We start from the raw sequence: 19,045 nt of genomic DNA, 5'->3' as shown, positions 1-19,045 counted from the left end.
GTGGGGCTGAAGGGCAGGGGGTGAAAGCATTCTAGTATCTACTCTTTTAGGTCATTCAGTCAGCAAGTGTTGGAATGCCTGTACCATGGTCATGGTCCTGCAGGGTTACAGAGATGAATTTAATATTGAATTCCTGCCCTCACTACGCTGATGGTTTAGTAGAGAGATGAGACAGTATACAAAGTACTGTTCTGCCATAGAGTCATCTATACATATATATTTTTTATAACCTTTGCTTACGTGCGAGGCACTGCCTTAGGTGTGGTATGTGACACAAAGATTAGAATGGTCCTGCTCCCAAGAACATACGGTTGAGTAATGGAGTAAAGATACATACACATGTGTCTGTATTACAAGGTGGAATGTGGAAATGCCATCAAGAAAATATGGGCAAGGCGCTTTGCAAGTTTAGGGTTGAGAGGGAAAGATGACTGAGGGCTTTATGAGCAGGGAAGGCATTTGAACTGGATGTTGAAGGATGGGTAGAGTTGGATAAATAGAGGAAGGACGGAGAGGGTTCTAGGCAGGAAGATTAGTGGGAGCAAAGGCCGAGGAGCAGGGCAGGGAAGGTTGGAGTGCTTTTGAGAAACAACATGGCAAGTGCCCCTGGCAGAAGCCCAGGCAGGTAATAAGCGATAGTGGGAATACAGCTGGTGCTCTCTGATCCCTCAGGGGCAGGTAACAGAAACCGCCCTGAGGTCCTTTGAGCAATAAAAGGCTTTATAAGGGTTTATGGGCAGGGCCACTGCGCTGGCAGAACTCTAGGTTGTGAACGGTGGTCTCTGGAGTTGTGCGATGTCAGGGCCTCAGATGGGGCGGCTCGTGGAACCTGAGGGCAGGAATGCAGCTGGCCAAGAACAACCGAGATGGGAAGGGTTTCAGTTCTTGCCATAGATCAGTTTCTCCCTTTCTTAGGGAACATGGTAGACAGTAAACAGGGACCAACCAATAGTTCCCACATTTATATCTTTTGATCTTTTACTTTCAAGATACCAGATTGAGCTAGAACCTTAATCCCAAGTCCAGAGTCCTGGTTGAGAACTTGATTAGCATAGTAGCTTGGTGTTTATCATTGGGGTGTGGGTGTGTGTGTGTGTGTGTGTGTGTGTGTGTGTGTACACACACGTGTGGTATGGCATGTGGTACAGACATGACTGATGATGACTGATAAGGGTCTATCATGATGGAGGGGTGGCACAAAAGAGTATTACTGTAAGTTGAGCAAAGTTCTCAAAAGATGTTCACTTTAACTGGCCGCTTTTCTGCCCCTCCTCAAGGGTGCCAGACCACATGGTTGTGACAATATCAGGCCAGTGTTAACCTGGGACAGCATGAAGATTGGACCCCTGCCTGGAAACATAAGATTTCCTGGCCTCAGGAACCAATGAAGGGCTGAAGTAAATAACCAAAGGGATTGGATAATTAGAGGCAACAGCATGCAGTTCGGTGTACTTTGATGTTTAGAGCGGTATTCCCCAAACAGTATTCTGTAGTATTCCTGTTGTGTCTCATAAGGTGTTCTGCAAAAAGTGTATTCAGTGGTTAAGAATATAGTGAAATGAGCTAAACAGTTTCTATCTTTACGATAACAAAGTTCAACATAAAATTTATCATCCTATTTTCAAGTATGCAGTACAGTGGGTTAACTATATGCACATTGTTGTGTAATAGATCTCTAGAACTTTTTCATCTTACAGAACTGAAACTCTATACCCATTGAACAACCCCCCAGTCCCACCTCCCAATACTCACACTTACCACTCTCCACTCTACTTTCTAAGAGATGACTACTTTATATACCTCCCGTAAGTGGAATCATACAGTATTGTCTTTTTGTGACTGGCTTATTTCACTTTGCATAATGTTTTTTAGGTTCATCCATGGTGTAGCTTATGATAGGATTTCCTTTCTAAAGGCTGAATGATAATTCATTGTATGTATATACCACCTTATTTTTAAAGTTTATTTTTATTTTGAGGGAGCAGAGAGAGAGAGAGAGAGAGAGAGAGAGAGAGTGAGTGAGAGAGCACACACGAACAAGTGGAGGAGGAGCAGAGATAAGGAAAGACAGAATCCCAAGCAGGTTCGACACTGTCTGCACAAAGCCCAGTGTGGCGTTCGAACCTAGGGACCGCGAGATCATGACCTCAGCCAAGATCAAGAGTTGGACGCTTAACTGATTTAGCCACCCAGGTGTCCCTATACCACATTTTGTTTTTATATGCCACATTTGAAAAAAATCTTTTCATCTGTTCGTGAACATTTGGGTTGCATCCAGTTCTTGGCTTTTGTGAATGATGCAGGGAACATGGGTGTGTAAATGTCTCTTTGGGATACAGTTTCAGGTCTTTTGGATATATACCCAGAAGTGGGATCTCTGGATCATATAGTAATTCTATTTATTTTTTGTTTTTTATAATTTTTTTAATCTTTATTTTTGAGAGAGAGAGAGAGGATGAGTGGGGGAGTGGGAACAGAGAGAGAGAGAGAGAAAGAGAGAGACACAGAATCCAAAGCAGGCTCCAGGCTCTGACCTGTCAGCACAGAACCCAACACAAGGCTCAAACTCACGATCCGTGAGTTAGTGACCTGAGCTGAAGTCAGGTGCCCCTAGTTTTGTTTTTTTTTTTTTTTTTTTTTTTTTAAGTAAACTCTTAACTTCTTAACCCCAATGTGGGATTGAAGTCATGACCCCAAGATCAAGGGTGACATGCTCTACAGACTGAGCAAGCCAGGTGCCCCAGTAATTCTCATTTTTTGAGGAGCCTCCATACTGCTTTCCATGGTGGCTGTGCCATTTTACATTTTCACCAACAGTGCACAAGGGTTGCCAACACTTATTTTCTGTTTTTTTCCCCCCTATAGTGGAATCCTAACAGATACGAGGTAATATTGCATTTTTTTTTCATTGTGGTTTTGATTTGCATTTTCCTGATGGTTAGTGATGTTGAGCATCTTTTCATATGTTTCTTGGCCCTCTGTATGTCTCTTTTGGAGAAACGTCTGTTTGAGTCCTTTGCCCATTTGACCAGTTTCTTAATGCAGGACTTCCCGGGGCCTTTAGATGCTAATGTGCACTGTAAAGTTGCACTTTAATGTGCAACTCTAAGGAGAGGAAGAAGTATTCAGCATTTCCTAGACTTAAATTAAATGTCCATGGATTTCCCACAGTCATCTTAGGGGTAGGGTAAGGGACTCAGTGTTCCATGGAATTCCTTGCTCCATTGATCCACAACAACACTTTTCATGCCATGATGGGTTAGAACTGGATTGAAGAGGTGAGGGGAAAGGGAGATCCTTGTGTCGAGAGAGGAAGCCACTGAAGACTAGGGTTCTGCCTGCAAAAGTGGATGAAGAGGGAGGCGAGAGAGTGCGAGATGTGAGTATAGGAGAAGTAGAAGATTCAGTCGGAACGGGGGTGGCATGTGAGGAAGCCAGGGTGGCGGGTATGTTACTGTTAGATTTAGTAGACGTTGGGGGGGGCAGGGGAGGTGGGTGCAGTTTAGGGTGGGGGTTGGTGACAATTCTTCCTTTCACCTGTGTCCTCTAGAATGGACTAACAAGATTCACCACCTTCGTGGGAACCAAAGTTTCCTGTTGGCTAAGGGCTAGATGAGTAAGTAGTTTGGCCCCACACAACCTGAGCCTGAGTCCTGGTAGGAGATACGGGTAGCAGGCACCCCAGCATTTAGGAAGGGTAGACTCTAGCCTTGTCCCTGAGGAGGTCCTTTCTTTCCCCTCCTGTCCAGGCTCCTCTGATGGGTCTTCCCTGTCTCCAGTCAGTCCCAGGCTCTAGCCTCTGGACTTGGGCTTCACGTCACATGGATTCCGTGCCGACGCACCAGTGATATTTTTCATTTTCTGCGTCTCAAGCATCAGGCAGTTGCCCTGGACTGATTTGGTTGCTGCTCTTGTATCTCCATATTGAGCAGGATGCTGGTTCCTGCGGTGGGAGCACATTATATGGCAGTTGGTGTGGGGTCTTCTGTGAGTTCCTGGATCAGTCTGGCTTCTCCAGACGGAACCAATAAAATTATATAGAGATGTCCGTGTGTGTAGAGGGACGTATCATGAGGGAGGGCTCCCACAGTAGTTCCCCTGGTTCTCAGACCTTTGGGTTTGAGCTGGAACCACACCACTGGCGTTCTGCTTCCCCCAGCTTGTGGTTACCCAGTGCTGAATGTCCCTGTCTGAGTTAAAGGCCCGAGAATCAGGAATGCTGATGTCCGAGGGCGGGAGAAGATGAATGCCTCCGCTCAAACGAGGGAGCAAATTTGACTTTCCTCTACTCTTTTGATCTCTTCAGACCCTCAGTGGATTGGATGATGATTGCATTGGTAGGATGATCTTTAGTCCGTCTACCGATGCAAAATTTTTTTTTTAAGTTTATTTATTTTGAGAGAGAGAGAGAGAGAGAGAGAGGATCCCAAGCAGGCTCCATGCTCTCAGCCTGGAGCCCGATGTGGGGCTCAGTCTCATGAACTGTGAGATCATGACCTGAGCCGAAACCAAGAGTCGGACATTCAACCAGCTGAGCTACCCAGGTGCTGCATACTGGCGCAAATGTTATCTCTTCCAGGAACCACCTTACAGACACAGCCAGAAATAATGTCTTGCCAGCTAGCTATCTGGAGATGGTCTGAAGTCAAGTGGCTCATAAAATTAACCATCACAGTCCCCTAGCACTGTTGTCTGAAATTGGGTCTCTCCTCTGAGAGAGTCTCACAGGCCGTCATAGAGCCCCAGCCAAAGATTCCTAACAGTTTGGGGCGCCTGGGTGGCCCAGCTGGTTAAGCGTCTGACTCTTGCTCTCACCTCAGGTCTTGATCTCAGGGTCAAGAGTTCAAGCCCCATATTGGGCTCTGCACTGGGTGTGAAGCCTGCTTAAAAAAGAAAAAAAAAAAAAAAATAGGAAAAAAAAGAAAGGACTCCTTACAGTTCACCTCAGGGAGAGGCCTCAGGTGTGTGAAAGACTGGATCCATGAGTGTTATTTGAATTAAAAGTTGAAAGTTTCTGGGTAAGGGGTGTGACAAGCTTTGCACTGTTGGTATTTCAGTTTGTTTTATTCTGCCTGGAGTTAGAATATAATCTATCTGTTTACTAGCAGGGGATTTTCTTGTAGCCAAGACAGGCCAAGTTTATCTTGATAACCTTGGTTCTGGGTGCTGTTCGTCAGCCAGTTTGGGTTTTTGATTTTTGGTTTTGGTCATTATAAAGCTGTTTCTGGTCCAATGGCCTGATAAACTTGTCTTCGTTGCTAAACTTTGGGAATGGCAGTGAGGTTGGCCAAACGGCAGGTGATGTAACAGACTCTCATCAGCCCTTCATCTCCTGCTAATGGTCCCGGAATATCAGAATTGGATGGCTTCTCCCTGGATGAGTAACTGAGAGTCAGGAATTGAGGCTTCTGTCAGACAAGTCGGGACCCATTGAGGGATTTTGAATAAGAGAAGGACCAGGGGTTAGTATGGATTGGAGAAAGGAGATACTGGAGACTGAGAAGCCATTGGGAGGCCATTGCAGGATCCCAGAGTCAGGATACAGAGGGCTGGGACGTGATGCCGGCCTTAGGAGCAGAGAAGAGGGGAAGGATTGGAGGAGAAGCCATAGAACACAGACTGAGTGTGGACCTGACAGGCAGATGGCAGAGGGGTTTGGGAAGGTTGGAACCTGAGAGGGTTTGTGATGCTGTCCAGAGAAGCAGATGAGAAGTCCCGAGTGCCTTTCTCGGTTCCTGTGGAGAGGTGGGGCAGAGTTGGGGTGACTGCTAAGTGGGACTCTGGGGCCTTGCCAGGACTGTGAGGACAAGAAGGAAGGCTCGGCTTTGTGTGTGACCTGCTGCAGCAGCCTTCTCGGTAATAGAGAGGCTGCTGTTCTCTGTGGCGCTTGTTCCTAATTGTTTCATTTCAGGCTAGATTCAGAGTTGATGGAATTTCTCCTACGGGTGGGGAAGGGAGGGTGTTGGAGAATGAAGGAAAATCTTGAATTCTGTCCTTTGTGTACTTTCCAAAACACAAATACACACACCCATGCACTGTTCCGTGCTAGAGAGAAAATGCACCCCAAATGGGTAATTACACGGGGACCTGACACTCCAGGGGTCTGGTCCTCACTGTCCTCTGCAACTCTGAGGGGTTCTTTCTCTGTAAACCCAGAATAAGGGTTGCGGTATCATGAGTTTGGGCCCAGGGAGACTTTTGAGGTGAGGAATTGTCCATTCTTTCTGGTAATCTGGATGCTTTCATGTACCATCTAAGTCAAACATTGGGATTTGTGGGCGCCATTGGCCCCACGTCAGGAGAATCATTGGTTGGGGCCAGAGCTGTGCCAGCTCTGCCTTTAAGAAATCCAAATTCTTTATCCTTCCCATCTGTAAGGCTTAATATTCTGTTCCTGGGGGTAGTTTAATCGAAGGGTCATGTTCTGTCAGAGGTGACTGTGCCAACTTGAGTTTTTGGCTATTTTTATGGTTCTTCCTTCTGGAAGACTTGAATCAGATTTTCCTAAACTCTGTCCTACTCCCCTTCTTCCTGGAGTTGGCTTCCTGTTTTGTATTTCTTAAACAGACTCTCTCCTAGGGTGGAGCAGTGATTTTTATCACAGAGTGATTTTATCCACTGTATTAATTAGAGTAATGCTAGCTATGGTAACAGATCTCAACGTTTCAGTGGCCGGGTACTGTGGAACCTTAACGCTTGTTTATGTAGCAGTCTGGAATGGGTGTTCTTGGTTGGTGGCTGACTTTCTTCCACTAGTAAGAGAGCGATTCGGAGCTCCAGGCTCTTTCCATCCTCTGATGCCACCATTCCGGCTGGTGGAAGGGGGAGGAGTGTGGAGAGGGCACACCCAGTTTTTACTCTCCTGACCCAGACATCACCTCGACCCCACATTCCATTTATGAGAACTACTCATGTGAGCCCACTTAGATGCAAGGGTGCATGGGAAATGAAGTCCTAGATGGAAATACAGTTGTTGGCAATATAGTAGGGGTTTAGTAAATGTAGCTACTAGTATCTGTTATCACCCAAGGCAGGGCATGGACAAATGTCAGTGTGGATGCTTCTGTAAAATTCTGATGTGGGAGGTCTCTGAGTGGAGTGGGTCAGAAAACTTTGTGGAAGAGGGCATATTTGAGCTGGATTTTGAGAGATGGCTAAGGCTTTTTTTTTTTTTTTTTTTTTTTTCTTCTTCTTTTCTGGTTTACAGATGTGCCTTATTTGGCTGTGTATTATTTACATTGTTTGAATTAGATGTCAACACTTAAAAGTTGGGTGATCTCTCATGAACACATATATTTAGCCTCTCCTGAATTACTGAGGGTTGGCAACATGCGGCCTGCATTCCGGCATAACAGAATTCAGAGCTGAGAAGAGCTGCTCTCTCTGGAAGAGTCACTTCCTTATCCTGCTTTACTTGTTTAGTTTACTTGCCTGTACCCTAACACATTTAATGAGTTTGAAACCCCAGTTAATGATCCCTCCGTCTTGATAATGTATTAGTTTCCTGCTGCCGCTGTAACAAATTACCACAAACTTAGTGTCTTACAATAATACAAATCTATTATCTTTCAGTTCTGGAGGTCTGGAGTCTACAGTGGGTCAGTAGGGCTATGTTTTTTTTCTGGAGGCTCCAGAGGAAGATCTTATTTCCTTGCCTTTTCCAGTTTCTAGAGGCTATCTGCATTTCTTGGGTTGTGTCCCTTCTTACATCTTCAAAGAGATGGCTAAGGTTTTAACTAGGTTGAAGGACAAAGGTTCATGTTTCCTTCTGCTTGTTCATTTGTTCAGCACATGTTGGTTAAGGACCTACTGTGTGTTACCTATACCATGATAGGTTACCTATACCTATACCATGATAGGGACAGGGACAGTGATGAACAAAGACAAATACCCCCATCTCATGCAACTTGTATTTTGGGGCAAGATAATACCGTAATGGTATGAAAAAAGCTCAAGAAGAGAAGCATCTAGAAAAACGTGGTATACAGAGAGGTAAAGGCCAGGTGGCCACTTTGGATAGTCCAGGCAAGCCCCTCTGCGGAGGTGACATCTGATCTGCAGTGTAATGGTGAGAAGGAGCTGGCCATGCCACGATCAGAAAGGGACTTTGATAGGCACAAGGAAAAGCATGTGCAAAGGCCCTGAAGTAGGAATGAGCTTTGGAAGTACAAAATACAGAAAGCAGGCGAGGTGGCTTGAACATCTCGGGTGGCTGGGAGAGTGGAGGGGAGTTCTGAGAGGACAGCAGGGTCCGATCAAGCAGTGCATTGGGGATGGGCTGCGGTTTGGGTTCTATCCTAAGTATGACGGGAAGCTATGGTGAGTTTTGAGCAGGGTGCTAACATGGTGCATACAGACATTTTGGAAGGCTCACTCTGTGTGTGTGAAGAATGGATTGTAGGGTTCGTAGTCCACGGGGAGATGGTGGAGGCTTGGATTGAATGCTGGTCTCAGGTGGAGAGAAATGGTGGTTTTGGAGAGAAAGCTGATAGCTGTGCTTCCTTGTGCCTTTTTCCCCGTATGCTAAGGCTTTGGCTTGTTTTAGACCTTTTGCTGTTCTCTGGGGAGAGTGTTCTTGGGTTTTGCCAGCTTCATTGCTGGGGGAAGAGTGGGAGGCCCAGTGCTTGTCTGGCCTCTCTGCCTAGCCTGTTGGTGTGGAGGTGACAGCTTTGGTCAGTGACGGCTTTCTGGCATGTTGACTACTTAGGTCATGTCTAGACATTTTTGCCCAGACCTCATCTTGATCCCAAACCAAACATGTCCACCTGCCGTTAATTCCACCTCCTTTTGGAGAAACCTGCCTCCTGCCTTTGCCAATGGGCAGCTGCTTTGAGAGGCCCTGTCCCTCCTCTTGGGCTTGCCCCAGTAGGGGTGGGACATTCCTCGAGAGCTGATCCCTGAGTGGAGACTAGCCGGGCCGAGATGAGCAATACCTTCTCTGCCAGCCCTTTGCTGGCAATCTCACTATGTGTCACAGGTGGATGAGCCTCAAGCAGGGGACCCTCCTCATCCATCAGGAGCATCTCCTGTGTCTTCTCCATTGTGTACTGTGATTTTTAGTATAAGAGTTATTTTTGTTTACTTAGTTTTCCCGGCCTCTTGGATGCTTTTTCAGCATTTAGGAAGAAACTGATACTATCTGTTCCATTGCATATATGCAGCACTCTCAGGTTTCTGGTGAGTTTTCTGTTTTAAACATTAACTTACTGTTCCTCACAGCAATCCTAGGAGAAGGGTGGGAACTCCTCCCTACCCTCCGTTTTTGCTTTACTTCCCTTTAGTTTTGCACCCAGTGATTGCTGGGTTTATAATCAAATGAGAAGTCTCCAGTTCATAAATGCTGCTGGCGGCCGTTCCCTTCTGCATTCTTCGTGCTGCCTGTTAAGTGTTCCTCTATGGCTTGGGGATAAAACATGCGCCTGGTGTTGCTTTCAGCGGTGTGAAGGGACCTGTTTTAGAAATGAACAACTGAGCCTGAGAGACGCAGTGAGACTTGTTGCAGAGAGCTGGGCCTGCTGGAGGCCAGGTGTGACCTAGACCTGTCACGGCTCTCTGCACTGGCCCTCCGGCATCTCCGTGGGTAGTGTGCCTATGCCTGGTTTGAGGCTGTGACTGCAGCTGCCCTGGTGAAAGGGGCAGGAGCAGAACATTGACGGCTTCTCACCCCTTCATCGTGTTGACCTAAAAACGCCTTGGTCTGGCAGCCCCGTTCTCCATCCTCAGCATTCTGAGCCCTGCCGGGTCCTTTAGCTCGGGAGAAACCTGCTAATGGTACAAGGAGCAGCAGCTGTGGAGGTGCGCGTGCCAGATCTGGGCCGTGCTGTTGACCTGTGAGTGGGCAAGCTGCTTAGAGAGTCTGTCTTCACACTTCGCTATATCCTGGAGAGGGAGAATGTGTCCCGTGGGAGCAGCATGGCCTGGCGCTTCAGAGCCCAAGTTCAAATCCTGCCTCTGCTACTTGCGTGACCTTGGGGAGATTCCTTCGTTCTCTGTGTGTCATGGGCTGTCACCAGAAGTGGCATGCCACAGCCCTGTGCCCTCTGCACAGGAATGAGAACCTTCTGTGTCCCACAGTCTCTAACCCCTTCTGCTTAGAGGCAGGGGAATGGGTAAGACCTGGTTTGGGACATGACGTTTTCTTTTGCTGAAGCCTCCTGGATATGAGGAAGCGTTTCCATTTATTCCCCAACAGGAAGGGACAGGGTCTGCGTGGGAGCGATTGGGGCTGCTACCTTGGAGAAGAACACACACTTCAGGAAGTTCAGAAACAAGCCAATGCCAAAGAGATCTAAGTGAGAGAACTATTGGCGCCTAAAACAGAAATTCAGCCTTTCTTTTCAGAAAAATAACAGATGCCTAAATGCCAGTGGCAAGGAAGGGAGAAGGCTACTGGTTTGTTTTTCAAGATCTCAGTGAGGAAAGAGCAGTTTTGATCTGTTTCATCCTGACTGTCTTTGTTCTGCAGAAGAAGAAATGGAGGCTGGCAGGAGCAGCTCTTTTAGCCCTTAATTAATTGGGGTCTTCTGGATGGCGCGCTAATTTTTTTCATGTTCAGTTTGACTTTTTAGCTAGGCTGTCCCTTGAAGGTCCGCCAGCCTTCGTGTCCCTGCGGGGCCTCGCACATAGCTGAGCACGTGGAGCGCAGTTGGCCCGTGACTGGTTGAGGTCCAGTCCGCCCTCCCTTTTGTTTTCCAGAGCGAGTACATTGCTCCGTGTGACTGTCGGCGGGCCTTCGTCTCTGGATTTGATGGCTCTGCGGGTGAGTTGCTAACTTCTCTGTCTGTTCTTTCTGTACTTTTGTTCACTTCCCAAAAATGACGGGGCCAGGCTTTAGCCTGTGATAGGACCCAAAAGAGAATGCAAGCCGGACACTCGCCCTTGAACCTCTGCAGAAAGGTGTGAATTCCCAGCATCCCCCAGTTCCCTAAGGTCAGCCTTTAGTGGCCCTTTTCTCTACGCTTTTGCTATTAAAGTTTTATTGTATTTATTTATTTATTTGCTATTACAGTTTTAAATAATTTTCGTTTAAAAAATGTTTTTGAACTTTTCATTGAAAATAATATACGTACAGAAAACTGTATTAATTAAACTGAAGATACCTGTGTCAACGGCACTCTATAAGTAATGGTCACTAACTGTACCCCAGAACCCTCACCTTAGCTTGCTGGTCCTGTGTAATTCTCCAAGTGCTTGCTTGGCTTCTGGGTAATTTCACTTTCAGTGTAAATAATAAAGGTGGGGACACCTGGGTGGCTCAGTCGGTTAAGTGTCCGACTTCGGCTCAGGTCGTTATCTCACGGTTCATGGGTTTGTGCCCCGTGTCAGGCTCTGTGCTGACAGCTCAGAGCCTGGAGCCTGCTTGGGATTCTGTGTCTGCCTCTCTCTCTGGCCCTCCCCCACTTAGGCTCTCTCTCCCTCTCAAAAATAAATAAACATTAAAAAACTTAAATAATAAAGGTGAACATTGAGCTGCATTGGTGCCCTGCCCTAACTTTTCCAAAACTGCCCTGTCCTTGAGTTTTAGGGTGATTTTTCCCCCTTCAGACTCCCATCATTAGGCTAGTTAGACTTGGCAAGAACCACTTCCTTTTGTGTATGTGCTTGTGTTGGCTGGCCCCTTAGGATTGCTTTTGGCTGGCACCTCTGCTGAAAGCCTTGAGTTCTGCCAGGCCTGTAGGAACTGAGGGCAGGTAGGGGTGGGAGATATCAACCCCTGCTGGTGACCAGTGAGTCACCGTGAATATGTAGAGTCCAGTGGGTTTCGCAGAAAAGGTGAGACCATTCCTCTGGAGTAGAGCAGATCACTGTGCTGGAATCGTTTTCACCTCCATGTTGTTGATTATGAGGCCATTTTGACCATAGGTGCACAGTCCTCTGTTCTGTTGGCCTTGACTCGAGCTGTGCAAATGGGGTACTGTGCAGGGACCAGGCCTCAGGCAGCCTTCAGAGCTTGGCCCACAGCTTGTTCTCAGTGGCTTTGTGTTCTTTTGCCTGGAGCTTTCTCTGGAGTCAAAGGCCCATCTGCGCCGCTGGAGTGAGGGGTGGTGGGAGGCTGGGCCCCAGGGCTCACTGTGCTTGCCTGCCTTCCACCACCGTGTGCAGCTTCTGCGTGGTTGTCAGAAACGTTTCTCTTTTGTTTGTTTACTCCCCTGCTGCAGGCACAGCCATCATTACGGAAGAGCATGCGGCCATGTGGACCGACGGACGTTACTTTCTCCAGGCTGCCAAGCAGATGGACAGCAACTGGACGCTCATGAAGATGGGTGTGTAGAGACATGGCCAGCCCAACTTCAGTTGGCCAGCTTTGGGAAGGGACCCTAGGGTTTTATGAGGTCATGGACCCTTTTGAGGGTATCTTAGTCAGCTTTGGCTGCCATAACAAAATACCAGAGACGAGGTGGCCTAAACAGCACAAGTTTGTTTTCTCAGTTCCGAAGGCTGGAAGTCTAAGATCAGGGTGTCAGTATAGTCAGGTTCTGGTGTCAGCCCTCCTCCTGATTTGCAGACGGCTGCCTTCTCACTGTGTCCTCACACGGCAGAGAGATAGATCTCTTTTCTTCTTTTTAAAGGGCCACCAATCCTATCAGATTAGAATTCCACCTTTTTGACTTCATTTAATCTTAATTACCTCCTAAAATCCTTCTGTCCAGATACAGTCACATTGAGGTTGGGGCTTCAACATGTGAATTTGGGGGACACCATCCAGGTCATGGCACCAGAAAACCCTCTTTCTCTCACATTTACATGCACATACACACACACAAGCATGCATTCGGGGCTGTGGGGCTGTTATAAATGAACAGGCTAGTGACCTTTAAACTTTCTGATCGCATGCCTCCGTTAATGGCTCATGCACCCTCAACATATATGTATATTTGTTTATGTGTTTAGATATACATGCTGCTGTCCATCTGCATTTCAAATGTGAACAAAAATTAATTTCTTTGTTTTTTAGAAAAAATGAATACAAATAGACCTCCTAAAATTTTCTGTTTGCACCCTGGTGGATCAGTCAGTGTACCCCTGGGGTATGGGCATCTCTCCTTGGAGCCCACATCTCCAGCTGTCAGGTCTGTTAGCACTTTGCGGGGGGCACAGTGTCAGAGGAGCAAATTCTGCTCATTCCTTCAAGTAGGTATTTGGTTTCCCTGGGGAATGAATCTTCCTTCTTTCCAAGTCTGTCTCTAGTTTGCCTGAGCCCCTCTTTCCTCAGGCATTTCTCCTGCATAGGGAAATTCTGGTGGGTTTGGTTGGGGAGTGATTCATCCCTGGGGTTTTGCCAGATATCTGTCTGCTAGGAAATAGCATGACTTCATCCTATAAAAGTCATACGAGGGGCATTAAAAGAAACTTCGTTAGTAAGTGGCTTTTTAGTGGTTTGGGAAAAAAATAGCCAAGAATCAAATAGCAAAATAACAGCTTAGTGCCAGCTTTTAGGCAGTTTTTGGAATTGAAGTTCGTGAGCTCATTTCTTTATAAATCTTTGAACTTCCCCTCTGTGGTTATGTGGTTATCAGCAGTCCGTAGGGAAAATAGTGAAGATAAGTACTGGTTTAGAATATATGAACTTTCACTCTAAATATACATGTATTTCACCAAGCTGTTAAGTTTTTAGTAAAAATCTCATCAGTTAAGAAGCACGCATCCAAACATAGAAGGTATTGGCTTGGATTAAAGAAAAACTGGAATATCAAAAATAACTTCAGTTCCTTTCTTGGAGCTTGTTTGGTGTCCTATGACGAATCGTTCGGAAGAAACGGGAAGGGCTGTTTGCTCTCGGGAGTTGGAAAGCCAGGGAGCCATTGTAAAGATGATGGTGACGGGTACCTGTGTGTTCCTGTCTTAATCTTTGGAAAGATTTCTTTGCTGCAAAGGCTTGTGTTCAGCCCTCCAGTCAGGCCTGGTTGAGGGGCGGGAGCCTTCTCTCTGCCACCCTGCCTTCCAGTGAGGGGAGAGTACCATGGCGTGTGTTTCTCTTACCTGGTGTGGGATGTGAGGGAGGCCCCCAGCTCCCAGCCTTCACCAGTCACCACCCAAGTGCTCTTCAAGTGACCACTGGTGGTAAAGTGACTGATGGCGGAGAAGATGTTGTTTGCAGTGACACGTGTACCTATGTTGCAGTGATTCCCCGGGTGCTGTTTTGACCAGGAGTCGAATGAAAATCTTGCCTTTTCTTTTTGTTGTCTTCTTATTTTATTGTATGCTTCCGTCTTAATACACCTGGGTGTTAAGGGGCACCTGGGTGACTCAGTTAAGCGTCTGAGTCTTGATTTCGGCTCAGGTCCCGATTTTGCGGTTCATGAGATCGAGTCCCGCATTGGGCTCTGCGCCAACAGCACAGACCCTGCTTGGGACTCTCGCTCTCCCTGTCTGCCCCTCCCCCCGCTTGTGCATTCCCTCCTCTCTCTCTCTCTCTCTCTCTCTCTCTTTCTCAAAAAAAAAAAAAAAAAAAAGAAAAAAACACACCATCTTATACTTCTTGCAGCCTTCCAGGATTAAGGGAAGTTCAGATTTTTTCACGTGCCACCCATCTACCTTAGAGAAGGTGCTTAATAAAGGCCCTGTTATCATGATGTTGGTGAATTGCTTCCTTCTGGGTAGGACCGTGAGCTTGGTTCCACTGGGAATTGTTTCTTCTCTGTTCTTCCCTCTGTAGGTCTGAAGGACACACCCACTCAGGAAGACTGGCTGGTGAGTGTACTTCCTGAAGGATCCAGGGTTGGTGTGGACCCACTGATCATTCCTACTGGTGAGTGAGCTGGGGTCCTTCCAGCTTGGGTGAGGAAGTGGGTTCTAGATGCCTCTCCATTGTCCTTCTTTGTTTGTGGGACGTGGATCCTCTGGGGGCTCGGCGTGACTTGACGTCATGGTAAAGATCAAGGTGAGGAGAGGAGTTCTGGCAGAGAGGCAGGGGAAGGCGGTTGGTGGTGAAGATCACCTCTTTGCTGTTCTGCGTCCTACGCACCCAGCGCTAGGCCACGGGAGGATCGCCTTTCAGAAGGCGCTGGCTCTCAAGGCTCTGCTGCCTGCCTTGGCCGAGATGGCGTTCAGTTCATGCATGGCTGGGCCACGTGTATTTCTCCCCAGATTACTGGAAGAAGATGGCCAAGGTTCTGAGAAGTGCAGGCCACCACCTCATTCCTGTCAAAGAGAACCTTGTGGACAAAATCTGGACAGACCGTCCTGAGCGCCCGTGCAAGCCCCTCCTCACCCTGGGCCTCGATTACACAGGTCAGAACTGTGCTGCATGCAGCAGGGCCCCCAGCCATCATCCCTTCCACCTGTCACCTTTGTCTTCATCGCTGTCCCGAATCAGAGTTGAGCTTGAGCTCACGGGAGGATTCTGCCCCATGCTGGCACTGGCACTGGTGGGGTATTTCATGAAGGCAGGAGCTTTATTTGTTTCCAGGGTTGGCACCTACTTACCACCTACTTTGCATAATTTATTCTTGCCCTGCTCTTCTGGGCAGACCTTTGGCTGCTGCTAAGATGGCTTTTTTACTACGCTGTTGCTCGCTGCCTCTCACGTGTCTGATATTGGAAACGGGGCTGAGGGGTTTCTAGCTTCCATTTCCTTTTCTTTTGCCCGCGTTTGTAGATTTACCTCCTCAGGCCCCCCACCCCCCACCCCATCTCGTACCTTCTGCTTTAGCGGCTTTGGGGCATGGATTTCTTAGGCCTGTATGATAGTGGTCGGTGTGGAGCAAGTTCTGCGAACCATTTGTGGGAGCTGAAAGTGTGGATTTATGAGTGAGGGATACACAGAGAGGCCAGGGAGGTGGGGCTGAAGGGGAGGGAGTCGTGTGGTAGAAACAGCAGAGTAGAGGTGGATGGGGGATGTCTGGAATGTAGGCAGATTGCCCAGAGGGGTCCTGGGAAGAAAGCATTACAGCCCAGACTCTTGCCAAGTTTTAAACAGCATTCCCGAGCTGATCTTCAAAGCGGTGTTGGTTGTGGGGGCAGCCCCCAGCTTGCTCTCCTTGTGATGCCCTCACTGGAGGGTAGCTCAGATTCAGGGGGATAGGTCCAGGGAGTGGCCCAGGGTCAGCTAGACATTTTCCATTCGCATGTTTTGAGTTTTTTAGAAGCTGAATCAGAGGCGCTGACCTATTACTTGTAGGAGAGGGGAGAGCAGACGTTGGGGGTAAGATTTGTGTTCAACAAACACGAGTACCTACTATGTGCAGGACACTGTGCCAGGTGCTGGGTGAATAAGACAGAGGGTCGTCCTGTTCCCAGGTGGCTGTAACCGGAGTTGAAAGTACCGTTTCGTGGTGGGGATGGTGGTGGTCGTGGTGGTGATGGGGTGAGCTTCCCCAGGGCTACCATTCCATCTGGAGAGCCACAGGGAGGCCCTGGCTATGACAGGGCAAGTGTGATTTAGAAGTAGTGGTCCCAGTGAGTCAGATTGCAGGGAGTACCTAGGTCTTAGCACCAAAGGGCGAGTCTCTCGGCTCCAAGAACGTAAAGTGGGTGGTATTCCCCCGGCCTGTAAGACTGGGTGAGTTTTCCCTCCTGGGCAGTATGTTCTCGTAGCTCCCTGTGCCTCTGCTGTTGTGCCAGTTCTTACACGGAAGTGTAACTGTTGCTGGTTTAATTATTTGCCTTCCCATCTAGGTTGTAAGCCCCCTGAGGGCAGGGACTGGGTATAACTCAGAGCTGTAGCCACGGTGACCAGCACAGTGCCTGGCAGATACCTATGCCTGGGAAGTCTAGGTGCTTCATAGACATTTGTTGGATGAACAAATGTATTAATTTTGTCGGTGAGGCAGTCAGGGCTCTTGAAAGTCAACAGGTTTGGACAGAGGCTTAAATCCAGGCCTCCTGTTTGCTCAACCAACATGCTCCCTATAACAGGTGGTGCTGGCTCAGAATGTTTGGGATGGGTTCTTTCAGTTGGCTCCCGTGGGTCCCTGGAACCAGGGCCAGAGCCGCAAGCACGTTTGTTTCTTGCAGGCATCTCCTGGAAGGACAAGGTTGCAGACCTTCGGTTGAAAATGGCCGAGAGGAACGTCGTGTGGTTTGTGGTCACTGCCCTGGATGAGATTGCGTGTGAGTGCTCTGGCTTTACTGTTTGGGCATGTTACCCGGTCTCTCCCTTGGTTCTCTGGGAATCTGTGTGTTCGTGCAGATCAGCTTTCTGAGTGGCCAGGGAATAAACAAAAGACTTATGTCATCAATGGGTATATGATGCACCAAGTAGGATGGAGAAAGAATTATAGAGATGGGAGAGGGGAATGTAGCTTTGCCCAAAGTGTTTTTACAGCCAGGGGCTGATGTTAAATCTATGGTGGATGTCCACCTCTGACCAGTCTCTTCAGGACTGGGACACCTCTGAGGAAGGACATTCCTTCCTAACACTTAATGTCTGTGAGTATTTGTGTGTCTGTCAATATTCATGTCTCTTTATAGCTGTAGAAGTGGCACCATAGGAGATTATTTTTTTCTCTATACTTTTTCTTTAGGCCCCTGTGTTCTTCACAGTGAGAATGTTCTAGAAATATTTCTCTTTTAAAAAAATTTTTGTTTTTATTTACTTATTTAGAAAGAGAGAGAGAGAGAGAGAGAGCAAGCAAGGGAAGGGCAGAGAGAGAGGGATAGAATCCCAAGCAGGCTCCACACTGTCAGCGCACAGCCTGATATGGGGCTTGAACTCATGAACCATGAGAACATGACCTGAGCCAAGATCAAGAGTTGGAAGCTTATGGGGTACCTGGGTGGCTCAGTTGGTTAAGTGTTGACTTTAGCTCAGGTCATGACCCTGTGGTTTGTGAGTTCGAGCCCCGTGTCGGGCTCTGTGCTGACAGCTCGGAGCCTGGAGACTGCTTCAGATTGTGTGTCTCTCTCTGCCCCTCCCCTACTCGTGTTCTGTTTCTCTCTGTCTCTGTCTCTGTCTCTCTCAAAAATAAATAAACATAAAAAAAATACAAATAAATTAAAAGAGTTGGATACTTAATTGACTGAGCCACCCAGGCGCCCCATGTTCTAGAAATATTTGTACCTCAGAAAACTCAGGAACTATAAATATTTTTCACCAGCTTTTTTGATACAATAGCAGTTTCTGAATCTTTAGACCTTAAACAACCTGCATGCAATTGTTTAGTACCTGTCATCCTCTAGAACCTGAAGGAATCTTGGTGAATCTTCCTGTTCTGTCTTCCTTTTCTGACTGGGTTTGACCCAGGGTGACTGAGAAGAGGCACTACCTCATTTTTTAATTTTCTCATTAGAGAAAGAGACCCTACTACACAGTGTCCTATGTCTCCAGTCCCCAGCCCCAAAACTTTGTCAGATTATCAGTGATACTTGACATGTATCAGTGACTTATATCCTTAATTAATTAATAACCTTGACATCAGGGAAAATAACATATATAAAGTTAATTTCTCCCTTTGATTTTAAGAAAACACATTCCCATTGTGGAAAACCTGGAAAATGTAGAGGAAGTAAAAAGAAAAAGAAAAAAAAGCACCTATAATTTTGTTACCCAGAGATCATCACTGTTAATATTTGGTGTATATATAATTTTGAAGCTTGATTTTTTCCAAAGTATCAGCATACTTTAAGCATATATAATTGTAACTTAAGTAAATATAAATATCCCATCATATGGTTGGTTATACCATAATTTACTTTACCCATTCCCTTAAGGATGACCTTAGGTTATTTTTGATTTTCTCACGATTTTATTATGATGCCGCCATCAAAATCTTAGTGCATCAAAATCTGTGTCTTGGTTTCTGATGATTTTCTTCTATTTCTGGTTGCTTTCAGGGGTGGTATTATGGGTTAGAGGGTGTGCACGTGGTAGGCCTTTGGACCCATCTTGCCATTTACCTGCTAGAATTGTTTACAGTGGATAGGAATATGCCTGTCTTGCCACACCCTTCCCAGTCCCAAGTACTGGCATTTTTATTTTTTAAAATTTTATCAAAAAAATTTTTGTAATGTTTGTTTATTTTTTGAGAGAGAGACAGAGACAGAGACAGAGAGAGAGAGAGACATAGTGTGAGCAGCAAAGGGGCAGAGAGGTAGAGGGGGACAG

The 19,045-nt window shown here is 47.0% G+C and overlaps 1 protein-coding gene across 5 annotated transcripts in view; it reads left to right on the top strand.

Moving 5' to 3' along the window:
• XPNPEP1 (X-prolyl aminopeptidase 1) overlaps positions 1–19,045 on the top strand; it is a 58,813-nt gene that overhangs the window by 19,303 nt on the left and 20,465 nt on the right. For 4 of the 5 annotated variants that reach the window (XM_042908271.1, XM_042908272.1, XM_042908275.1 and 1 more), the window contains 5 exons: positions 10,696–10,759; positions 12,159–12,263; positions 14,657–14,749; positions 15,088–15,231; positions 16,957–17,052. In XM_042908271.1, coding sequence (XP_042764205.1) covers positions 10,696–10,759; positions 12,159–12,263; positions 14,657–14,749; positions 15,088–15,231; positions 16,957–17,052 — 502 coding nt within the window. Of the gene's footprint in view, positions 1–1,277; positions 1,398–3,550; positions 3,617–10,695; positions 10,760–12,158; positions 12,264–14,656; positions 14,750–15,087; positions 15,232–16,956; positions 17,053–19,045 lie in introns of all 5 variants that reach the window. The other variant, XM_042908276.1, reaches the window with a different exon arrangement.

This window comes from Panthera leo, chromosome D2 (genome assembly GCF_018350215.1).
Source record: "Panthera leo isolate Ple1 chromosome D2, P.leo_Ple1_pat1.1, whole genome shotgun sequence".
Taxonomy (NCBI): domain Eukaryota; kingdom Metazoa; phylum Chordata; class Mammalia; order Carnivora; family Felidae; genus Panthera; species Panthera leo.
Note: the sequence above shows the minus strand (reverse complement) of the source record. Positions and strands in the feature narration are given on the sequence as shown.